Source organism: Sabethes cyaneus, chromosome 1 (genome assembly GCF_943734655.1).
Source record: "Sabethes cyaneus chromosome 1, idSabCyanKW18_F2, whole genome shotgun sequence".
In the NCBI taxonomy this organism is placed as follows: domain Eukaryota; kingdom Metazoa; phylum Arthropoda; class Insecta; order Diptera; family Culicidae; genus Sabethes; species Sabethes cyaneus.
In genome coordinates this window covers 101,396,325-101,408,985 of record NC_071353.1, presented here as the reverse complement: position 1 = coordinate 101,408,985, position 12,661 = coordinate 101,396,325, and the positions used below count along the sequence as shown (strand labels likewise).

Genomic DNA, 12,661 nt, shown 5'->3' with positions numbered 1-12,661 from the left:
CATAGTTGCTGAGTTATGTGCATATGTTATTTTAGGACGGTTTTGATGTATTTTTTCGTTATACGGCAAACACGATATCAACAGAAGGATATTGCAAAAAGAATTTATAAAATATATTTCGCTTTTCCATAATTTAATCAAACCCCGTCAAGCGCCTAGCGGGGTAAAAGTGCGATTCACGGACGGGGCAAAATTGTATAGCTAATTATATACAGTTTTTGGCACTATATTACAGATACTAGAAATGGAAAATCTGCAGAAAACTGTGTGCTCTACAGATGTTGACCGAAGGAAAACAATGTTTTTCCGCTGATGAAACAAAAAACAAACGTTTGGAAAAGTTTCGATCTGACGGAGGCTGCAATACACCAGTGCAAAATAGGAAAGGTGCAAATTGAGAATATTCCTTACAGAAACATACCGCAGATTGAAGATAATTTGGTTTTGTTAGCTACAGCGGTGCTAATTTCATGGATTCGAGCTTCGCACTTTTGCCCCGCGCTATTTGCACTTTTGGTCCGCTAGTGGGGCGAATCGGCACTTGATCAGAAGAATGAATTACTGAATTGAATAAATTATTACATATTCCAGATGATTTACAGTTGAATGTGAAGACATTGAGTTACTGCATCACTATAAAATATATTTTGTAGTCCTTCTTTACATCTCACGAAAATTGATGTCAACTTCAAACATCGCACTTATGCCCCGCCCTAGGCCCTACTCTATATGTTTATTGTCTATCTAATTGTAACATACAAGTCATGGAGCATTAGACTCCATTTGGTAGACATTTAAGTTATAGTTCTATGAAAATCACATTACAGTAGGCTTTCGAATTTGTTATTTGTTATTTATTTGAGTACTTCATCTGACTATAAATTGTCTACATGAATAAAATGCGTATCGCCTATGTTGCCAAAATCGAAACCGTGCCAAAATCGAGACCCCTTTTTGATATGAAAAAATTTGATGTAAATGCTTTAGAAATTAACTAAATATCATTAATCTTTATGCATAGCGCAAACAAACGTTCTATTTATACAACAAGGTTTTCAGGTGGACGATCGTTTCTATTATAAATGGAAAAAATTATGCACTACTATATTCGGCAAAATTGTAGCTCACATATAGCTGTACAAATTTATACATGATTTTTACAGATTTAGCTCTCTTAAGGCACTGCAGTTGAATGTGCGAAAGTGAGCGTACCTGAGTACAGTAACCCTGTGTTGAAGAGAAAAAAAATAGTAAAGATAAAATAATTTAGTCCAGTGGTATTTTTCCTGTATTTATTTAGTAAAAATTGACAAAAATAATAAAAAAAGATCTTATTAGGGTTTTTTATTTCGAATCTGTGATAATATTTTTTCCATCTAATTTGCGGCTTATCCATATAAGAAACACAATTTGCAAAAAATCTGTACTTGATGGAGAAAAACGGAATTCAGTTTTGGATTCAGCACCCCAAAAACCATATAATTCATCTAAAATATCTCATGCATCTGAATTTTTGTTTGTTTTTGCAGACCTGTGTTATTGAAGATAGCTACTATCCGAGTGACAACTACTTGCTTCTGGCGCTAGTGGACAATTTAATGTATTATTATAAAGTATTGTCACTGCAAAACTGGCTATCTTCAATAATCTTCTGCTCAGGATTGCTAATAAATTTATCAGAAAATTTACAAAAAGTACAAATCCGGCTTCATACGTCGGAAAACCGGCCTTTTTGCAGGATTGACCGGCCACCGGCTTTGCAAGTGAAAAACCGACCACTTGACAACCCTAACATCTGATTTTCACGTAAACGCATTAGTATGCGGGCAAACTACATTCAATTCACGTAAACAGTACGGGAAAAGTTGGATGGAAAATATTCACATAACTTTTCCCGTAATTTCGACGTGAAAATTATTTTGAGAGAAATACTTCGTGTTGCCAAAAACGAGTACTTTTCTTGTCAAAATCGGTCCGTGTCAAAATCGAAAATCGAAGCCAGTATCGAAATCCCAATGTACTTCATTTCAAGAAGGAATCAGATTTAAGAAAATTAAACCGATTTAATTCAAATTCACCTTCTGGTGAAAGAACATTTCCTACTAGTTACATGAGATAGAAATTAACACATCTTCGGAACGTAATTCAACTCTTTCTTAACGCTGTGTTAATTGGTTCATATCCCTACTACTAAAAGTTAATAAATATAAAGAATAATAATACCTTTCATTTAGTATCACAATCATGAAAATCGGTTCACTTGTTCAAAAGATATGATTTTAAAAAAAGCTTGGCAAAACGCCAATTTTTGATAGGCTGAATCGCCCGATTCAACAATACTTATGAGTGCCCAGGCATAGGCATGGTGCGAGCCAAATCAGATCGCCCATGAATGTCGCGGGCCGCAATAACCTCTGGCCATTCCTGTGCGTAACAAATTGTAAAATAGGCGACAACTAAAAACCATTGTCCACTAATCACCACAAGATTTAAACCGGCAAGCATTCAGATTCACAACATGCACGACTAACACGACTGCATGACTAAACTGAGGGACTCCTTTGTCATCAAAAAATTTTCTCCTAAGTCCACCATCTTTCAAATCAGTCCGCGGGTTGCATGAATCATCTCGAAGGACCACATGTGGCCCGCGGGCCGCAGTTTGCCCGTCACTAGATTAAAAGGTGGATCTGCTGATTCGTTAGTACGTTTAATCGATCGAATAGAGCCGACTAAGTTGACAATTGAGTAGGGTAATAAATTAGGGTTGATCTTTGGAACCAGACAAAATAACGGGTGGCAACTAAAATTTTGGAATTTTTTCGCGGCTCCTATACTCAACAACACACGAGCTCAAAGAGAAATGAGAGTATGTATATGTTAGCTCTCTCTCTCTCCTCTTTTTGTCAATATTTTTTGTTTTGTTTATGCTTACCCAGTTTGGCTTAAAATGGCGTTGAAACAAGAAGCATGTGGGGAGCGCGTTGTACACTTCTACGAACTGCCACAGAAACCTCGGCAAAAAATCAGAGGGGTTGTGTACATGACACGACCGCATATATAGGTGACGCAGGACTACGTAGGACTCTTTGTAGTGATAGTAGCATGTATTCATGCTTGTAATCATTCGATTCTTCATGTATACATGCTATATGCAACATATATAGATGCTACATGCGTTGTATGTAACATTTATCAAAATAGTAACATTGCATACGTTCAATTCTCAAAAGATTGTGCATTTGAAAACAATTTAACAAAATCAAGAACACAAACTATTGCTTTCCTGCTACCTTACTGACATTAAAGATTATTTTTATTACCCATGGTTCCCCACGTTGAAGGGATTTCACCAATTCAATCCTATTTTATCAACAGCACATCTTTTCAATACACTTCTAATGAAACGGTAAGCATGCGTATTCACGGGAAACTAGCAGTCATTGACTTTTCGTCGGAAATCCAAATTTCGGAAGCAGTTTTTCGGCCCAAAAGCGGGATTGTGTTTATAAAAATGTATATACTGCATTCTTCTTGCCAATCTGAACATAGCGAATATATTTTCATAAACCGAAATTTTGTTTCAAACAAAAAAACTGCTTTTGAAATTGGCAGAATCGATGATGACTAATTTCACCTTCATACAGAGTCGTATTATAACCGAACATTACAGCTGTAGCACATTTTTCCAACACAGATATCAAATTCGCCAAGGTTTAATCGTCACGCAGAGTAAAGAATTTGCGATCTGTTGGGACAATGAACTTGTGTCACTTTTTCTGGCACACTTCCCTAACACAGACATCAAATTGGACTAGGTTTAATCGCGTTCGTAAGAAATCTGTTGGTACGAGGGGGATTTGTCACTCTTTCTGGAATACTTCCCAAGCAAGGACATCAAAATGGTCTAGGTTGAACCGCGGTGTTAAGAAATTTTGTTGAAATAAGGAAACTTTGTCACTTGTTTTGGCTTACTTCCCAAGCACAGATATCAAATTGGTATAGGTTTAGATCATCGCAAAGAATCTTCCAACCAATCACGAAGCGAGAATTCTGGTAAAACATAGGCTCATTATTTTCAATTTTCAAGAGTTCAACATTAAGAATCCATACTTTTCTTCATTTGTGTCAATTCTTAGAAGATTTTCCGATCGATTGGTGTAAGAATATTGAAAATCGATCGGAAAACCGCTGAGCTATTAGCGCTCAAAACCTTTCATTTTTCGTGACGCTCGCATTTTTCGATTTTTTGGAATGACACCCTATCTCAAAACTTGCCGTAAGACGTAGTCCTACGTCAAAAGTATATGGTACAGCATTTAAAAAGCGAATATATTGGAGCTTTGACTGTTTACCGTATCTTAAGATGCCCAACAACTATTCGCAAGCAAGGTAGTGGAAGACCAGCCAAAATTATGGACACAGAAGGACATTGTTCTCTTTCTTGTTTCTTCTACAACAAGCCCTCTGGTTTGGCTATCAATAGATGTGCGCCAGACGAATGTTTGAAGAAAATTTTGATTCCGTCTCTACGAAAACATCATGTAGATGGACAATACGTGTTTTGGCCGGATAGAGCATCAATGCATAACGACATAAAACACAATCGTTCCTGAATACCCCTTCGATCCCATTTTTACCCAAAAACCACGACCCGAAAAATCTGTCTCCAACCTGTGTGTCCAATCGGTCTGTGCGTAGTGCGTCCAATCGAAGATTTCTTCGAAATTTTGAATTTCTTGGTGTACAAAAATATCTGAAAAGCCACGAATTGCAAACAGTTGATTGGTAGAATCAAGAGATGCATTCTCAAAGTTGACATGACGGTCGTACAACGCTCCTGTTCAGGCTTCAAACGGAAGCTTCGCCGAATAGCCGATTACGGACCGTCTTCAAATGTACACCAATTTTTTCTCAACAATGGATAATGTATCTTTTATTTCGGGAAATCAGATCTTCTTCATGTATCTTTGTCTTTTTTTGACAGCTTGAGAAATAAATCCAAAATTTTAGTTGCCTCCCGTTAGGTTGATTAATCAGGATAGAGTTTATTGACTTAGTTCATTTAGTTTTAGTTCGTCGATTCCTTAATGCGTCGGGTGACTGAGATAAGCTATCAACGCAATCCATAAATTTAAATGTTATAAACTGTCAATCCAATTATCTTCATAATCGCAACGATTAATATGTTGATCTTATGCGCTCTATCTCGTTGTAGAAGAACACCTGTCAAAACTTCTATTGCGTGGTAGTGGAAATTTCCACCAGAGAGATTTGAACGTATATTAAGAATGACCCGATGATGGCCATGGTCAATCCGTGTTAAAGTTGAGCCGACGAGAGGGTCATGGCCAGCGTATATTAAGATTGAGCCGGCGAGAGAGCTACGGCCATTCCGAGGCCGGCGGGAAGGCTACGGCCAACGTGTATTATGATTGAGTTGAGAAAAGACATTTTATAGGGTTGAGTCGGGAATAGCACAAGCAAGACCGTCACCTTTGAAGATAGGGCCGAGGATTCGAGATGAATCTAACGTCAGTGTTATAAAAACACTAAAACTTTGGATCGGTAGAATATGACATAGGACCATTGAAAGTCGTAGGCACAATACGTATCTGTCAAGAATAAAATATACATAGTAGAATTGAATTGGATAAGTTTTCTTTTTATTTAACTTACAGGTACATATGGATGTATAACAAAATCATATTTCAACCCCACGCTGACGTTTTTTTTGTTACGTGGGACTTAGACTACTTTGTCCATTGAATTGAACTTTTGTAATAACACTGACGTTAGTTTGATTACCGGATTATCGAGTCGAAATATATAGGCTATAGATTTGACGGATTAGCGGGGTGGTACTGTATGCAAAAGTACAAAAGTAGTAGCGCACGAATCGGTTCAGTCATTTCCGAGAAACAGATGATTTAAAAATCATTACATTCGTACACAAACAGAGACATTGCTCAGTTCGTCGAACTCTATCGATTGGTATAAGTCACATTTACTCCGGGCCTCGGATCAATTTCGTGTTTTTCGATCAATTTTTTAACTTTTGTTATAGTATAGCATAGGCAAAAAATTGGCGACATACGTTGCATGGCATCAGTCTCTATTATTATTACACTAAAATAATTGCAATTCTTTCATTCTTTTTTTGTTTGTTTTGATTATAATCAATTTAGCACCTTTGGTCATTCGGGGTTGGGAATGCGGGGTTGGGATTTGAACCTCGGCGTGAGAGGTGTTTAATATTCACACCTTTTTGGGATTGACCCATTTCTTCTTCTTTCGTTCTAACAAATTCATTATAACACATTTTAATTTTCTATTCCAGAGCAGGCTTAGCGAATTTTAACATCAATCGCCAAAATAACCTGACGGCATCATGACAATCAATACAGATGATCACCAGTATGCTGAAAATGATGGCAAACATTACAATGTAACGAGAGTAAGTGTCTATTCTAAGAATATAAATGTAGTTTTATGCAAATGCGGTTATTTGTGATGCTCCCTTGGCTGACTTTGATACCCTTCATAATTAATAAATCTGACAGTCTTAAAACTAAACATTAAGATTGTAAGGGTAAACGGGGTAACAACGCCCGCCGGGGTAAAACCGCCCACCATGGTTTTACAGGGCCTTGCTCAAATTGGTGTTAAATGTTGATGACAGTCATATTACTGAATGCGTACGCAATATTTTACAATACCTTGTACAGCAATATCGTATAAACTATCGGAGAAATAAATAAAAATAGATTTTTCGTTATAATCGTTTCGTTTTTTATAACTTTGTTCCCGCAGAACTTAGGGTTTATTTTATTCAAAACGTTAAAACTTTTAGTAAATCCAACCCACATCGCTTCTCTGATCCTGTCTTCATCCGACAGTACCTAAATTAGGTAACTGTTCATGCAGTTTTGTTGAAATAAATAGTGAAATGTGTAAATCGGTCATTTGGGGGTAAAACTGCCCACAACGAACGGCGCAAGACCGTCGTGTATAATGCTAGTGCGATAAGGAGATTTTTAAAATAATTGCATAGTTTGGACCAAAGGATCTCAGATTTACATAAAACAATATAAATGTGCTTGGTTTATAGCTGGTGGACTGTTTGGAAAAATCTAAATCGCCAATTTTCCCTGCGGGCGCTATGGACATTTTCTTGTTTTCTCGGATATAGCTTTTTTAATAATTCCTCCCTCTTGGGACAAATAACATAGAATAAACATATTTTTTATGAAAATATAGCAAATTATCTTAGCAATGGAAAAGTAATATGTATCTGCTTTATCAATCAGAACAATTTGAAATGTCAAAAAATGACCTACCGGATCAATTGCAGGAACTTTAATACCCATATTGTTATATTTTATCTTAGATCCTCTCTAGTCCTTAAAGATTGACTCCAGGATGCCTAACCCGATCCATCTTGTTGTCTAAGGAAACTATACGGTATCAATTTCAAGACTGTCGGTACCTATATTACTGATATTCTTCCAATACGAGTGGTTGCCGGACACTCTTTCGAACTTGCGAATCTCGGGGAACTATGTATTGTTTGATAGCAAACTGATTCAATTTGTTTAAATTAGATAAATTCATGAATCCAATGCCACCAGTTTCATTCAAATCGGTTGAATATTGTTAAAGTTATATGCTATGGCGGTTTTACCCCGTTAGTGGGCGTGTTTCACCCCGCATGGAAAAAATACTCTATTTTTTGGACGTGTTTCCAAATCGCAATAAAAAATAGAAAATCATTACAGATATTTATGTTTTTATTTTTTATATGTAGGTAATAGATCAATTGTTCATTTAAAGCAGATAAATTAGAACTTGAGCTACAACTTTTTTTTATACAGGTGGTTTTGCTTAGGCGGGCGGTCTTGCCCCGCTTACCCTTAAATACATAATAGATATTTGTCAAGGTTTACGCTCATCATGCATGAAACACGAACCATGCTTCCAGCGCACGTCATCGTGATTAGCAATTTATATACTCGTAGTTTCCAAGCTTAAGTTAGGAAATATTTAGTAGGGTGGGGAACCTATTTCAAGCAGTCTAAGCGGACCACTAACTGTTTAACTTTAACCATAAATTTATGATTTTTTGCTTTAAAATTGAGGCGTTGGAACTAATTCTAAACGCATTTTAATCACCAAGGTGCTTTCTTAAGCAATCTAGAATTTTACTGATGTATTGCAAACTTGATAAGGAAAAATTAATTATTGCAAATTTGTATATTAAACTACCCATTCCAGGTAACTAATAAGCCTTAACGTAAGCAGCAAATCAGCGTATCTGGCATTTTATATTGCACGTTATTGTATGTTAGCTTTTTGACTGCATAGGTGTTGTAAATTGGCATCCAAAATTGTATTCAAATTCTTCGTGTCGGTAATTAGCTGTAAATTAGCATTGTCAGCACTATAAGAAGGTTTTCAGTAAAGTAGCTGTATATTTTGCCAAAATAGCATTTAAGTAGCATTTAAGGCGACTTAAATGCTTATTTTCGTATATTTCAATAGCATTGGTGATGCATTGGTTACCTGGGATGCTTTCATAGTTACGTAACTGCCAAAATGAATCATCTAAGGTTGAACTCCTCAGAAACTTGCAAAACTCGAGATTGTGACAAAGATCATCCGAGATTCATGATTTATGTACAACACAGGTTAATTTGTGGCAATACGAAGTTTGTCGGGTCAGCTAGTCTTATATATAAAAATGGATTTCTGTCTGTCTGTCTGTCCGTATGTTCCATATAGAATCGATAACTACCGAACCAAATTTGCATGTAGAGGTTTTTCGGGCCAGGAAAGGTTTTAGTGATGATTGGAGATCCCTCCCCCAACTAAGAGAGGGGGGCTCCCATACAAATGAAACACAAATTTCTTAATATTTTTTTGAAACGATGGTTCTACAATTGATGAAGGGACGGTAGGGAAAGAAATGAAAATTTTTTGGTGAAGGAGGGGAAGAGCGAAAAGGAAGGGGGGGGGGTTTGGTAGCTATGCTTGACAAGTAGTCATTTTGACTCCTATCTTTTGTCCAATGCTGGTAGGTGCATGAGTCGTAGGTGCAAAAGGTAGGAGTCAAAATGACTACTTGTCAAGCACAGCTACCAAACCCCCCCCCCCTTCCTTTTCGCTCTTCCCCTCCTTCACCAAAAAATTTTCATTTCTTTCCCCTACCGTCCCTTCATCAATTGTAGAACCATCGTTTCAAAAAAATATTAATATATATGTATGACCGCATTTCAAGGTTAAGACTAAAAAAAAACTTGAGATTAGTCTACAAATTTCTTCATAACTCGAGAAGTAATCAAGCAAATAGAACAAAATTTGGCATGTGGGTGTTTTTGGTGACAAGAATTTATTCTATGGTAAATTGAGACCCCTCCCTGCTTTAGAAGGGGAATTATGACTCCTTTCCCCTTTAAGAGGGGGGGCTTCCAAACAAATGAAATACAAATTTCCTCATAACTCGAGAACTAATCAAGCAAATGGAACCAAATTTGCCATGTGAAGGTTTTCGAGGCCTAAAATATTTTCTATGGTGAATTAGAACCCCTCCCCACTTTAAGAGGGGGGGCTCCTGCACAAATGAAATGCAAATTTCCTCATAACTCGAGAACTAATCAAGCAAATGGAACCAAATGTGGCATATGGGTGTTTTGGGAGACAAATTTTTTTTCTATGATGAATTGGGACCTCTTCCCGCTTTAGCCCAGATAACACAAAATCGTAATATAAAGTTCACATTAAATCGTTTTCATGTCAATTTCACATTGGAATTCTATAATGATTAGAGTATGTCAAATCTAAGTGAACAATAAGTTGTTTTGCAGTCGTGCGTGTCTTCATATACAATTCATGACTGTGAATTATAAAGCAGGATAGACAATTGCAATATTTGATTATATCTTTATCATATATTCAGGAGTATTTAATTGCGTGTTACAAAAACTGCGCAAAATAGAATTACAAATAGTTGTCAAAATTTTCGCACGTATATTGCCTCCACTTTGGTACATATATGTTCTTATATGGCGTGAAATATAACTTTTTCGTTCAGATATGATTTCGTATACCTCAGTTGCAATCGAGATATACAAACCAAATGGTTTACTGGGAGGAGGGAGGGCTCCTATACAAATGAAATACAAATTTCCTCATAACTCTAGAACTAATCATGCAAATGGAACAAAATTTGGCATGTGAAAGTTTTCGAGGGCAAAAATATTTTCTATGGTGAATTAGGACCCCTCTCCACTTTAAGAGGGGGGGTTCATATACAAATGATATACAAATTTTCTCATAACTCGAGAACTAATCAAGCAAATGGATCCAAATTTGGCATGTGGGTGTTTTTGGAGGCAGCAATATTTTCTGTGTTGTATTGAGACCCCTCCCCACTTTAAGAGGGGGGGCTCCCATGCAAACGAAATACAGATTTCCTCATAACTCTAGAACTAATCAAGCAAATGGAACCAAATTTGACATGTAAGTGGTTTTGGAGGCAAGATTTTTTTCTATGGTGAATTACGATCCCTTCCCCTTTTAAGAGGGGGGTCTCACATACAAGTGAAATACAAATTTCCTCATAACTTGAGTACTAATCAAGCAAATGGAACTAAATTTGGCATGTGGGGCAGAAATTTTTTCTATGATGAATTAAGACTAATTAAGATGAATTAAAATCCATTTCCTGTTTAGGAGGGGGGCTCCCATACAAATAAAATTCAAATTTCTTTATAACTTGAAAACTAATCAAGCAAATGGAACCAATTTTGGCATGTGGGAGACGTTGGAGTCTTGAATTTATTTTATGATGGTTAGTGACCCCTCACCCTTGTGGTAGGGGGATATGGATTCTCATACAAATAAATCAGAAATTTTTGCGAAACTCAATAACTAATCGAACTCGAGAAATTCGACTCTTCCATAAAACATTAACCCCTCTAAGGTCTACATCATTTTTAGCACCGCAAAATTCACTAAAATGGTCGTAACTTTTTCATCTTTCAATATTTTTTTACCAAATTTGGGGGATTTCTTTTCGATTTTCATAATATCTAAAGATAAAGAAATCTTTTCGATTTTCATAATATCTAAAGATAATGGCCATATGGCTTATGGCCCCGGAGTTATTCCGGAGTTCCTTGGGGGACCGCGACATGGCTTTTTTAGATAAAGTTGTCAAATATTTAAAATTTGTTTGAAATCTGTTGATGTTTGTAAATATATCATCGACTGTGGACATATCAGTTACTTTGCCGTAGTTACGAGCCATGGCGCGCACCATCCGGATCCAGGGGGACCCCAAGGAACAAAACGGCAGCACCTAAACAAGCAGGTGTGGAATAAGAGTTGTGTGGTAGCATTCGGTGCTGAATAAGCGAATTTGCTGAATTGTCTGTTGTTTAAACGTCATATCTTACGTTTTTTCTAGCTTCTAATCAACATTTATACGTTGTTATATAATTGCGGAATAAGAGTCGAATAAACGTTATGCAAACGTATCGGCAGTACGGCTAAGAGCAGGTGTGGAATAATGGTCGCTTAAAAGCTACCATTCAAATGCATGTCGAATAGACGTTGTGCAAACGTGTCAGTCAAGAGCAATTGTGGAGTAAAAGTGGAATAAGAGTGGAATGAGCGTTGCGCAAACGTATCAGCAGCATTGCTGAGAGCGAGTGTGGAATAAGAGTGGAATAAGAGTGGTATGAGCGTTGCGCAAATGTATCAGCAGCATTGCTGAGAGCAAGTGCAGAATAAAAGTGGAATAATAGTGGAATAAATGTTGTACAAACGAATTTGCAGCATTACTGAGACCAAGTGTGGAATAACAGTGGAATAAATGTTGCGCAGCATTGCTGCAAGAAGGTGTGGAATAAAAGTGGAATAAGTGTGGAATGAGCGTTGCGCAAACGTATCAGCTGCATTGCTGAGAGCGAGTGTGGAATAAGAGTGGAATGAAAGTTGCCCAAACGCATCAGCTGCATTGCTAAGAGGAATTGTAGAATATGTGTCGAATAATCGTCGTACAAACGTATCAGTAGCACCACTAAGAGCAGGTATGGAATAAAAGGTGCTCGATGGCAGCCAATAACATCGATAACTTGAATGACACTTTATACGTTACACTTTATAATTTATGCTTTAAATTTATATTAAGTACACTTTATTTTTATTTTTTGATACATTAAGAATAGAAAACATTTGCATAACCACTTTTAGCCGCCGCAAATCTTTGCTGGTCGTGGAACCTTTTAAGTGTTGTTGCCTGCACGGTGTGTATCTTTTCCCTCGGCGTGTCGTTATCGCTCGTCGTACCAATAAATTTAACAAACTTATCCAAAGACAACCAGCTCTGCTTAACGCTTTGCAAGTTACTCACAATGGATTTGCTCAGCGAGATGAATTTCTTCGGGCTGAAGCCGCCAGAATTGTTATGGTTGGGTGGCATAGTGGCGATACCACCACTGCTGGTAGCGCCGTAATCGTGTGACCAGCTCTCGCTGCCGGTACGCAAAAATACCACTGCTTCTCGTGCCTTCCGCTGCTCTTTTTTGTTTTCTGGAAGCTCAGGACTATCTGCGTAAACTAATGACGGGGTGACAAAAGTATTCCTCCTCTGCGGTAC

At 37.2% G+C, this 12,661-nt stretch overlaps 1 protein-coding gene across 4 annotated transcripts in view; it reads left to right on the top strand.

Annotated features, from left to right (window-relative positions):
- Positions 1-12,661, top strand: part of LOC128732354 (protein white) — a 46,740-nt gene that overhangs the window by 5,431 nt on the left and 28,648 nt on the right. For 3 of the 4 annotated variants that reach the window (XM_053825622.1, XM_053825602.1, XM_053825609.1), the window contains one exon: positions 6,341-6,457. In XM_053825622.1, coding sequence (XP_053681597.1) covers positions 6,392-6,457 — 66 coding nt within the window. In that variant the 5' untranslated portion in view covers positions 6,341-6,391. The remainder of the gene's footprint in view (positions 1-6,340; positions 6,458-12,661) is intronic. The other variant, XM_053825616.1, reaches the window with a different exon arrangement.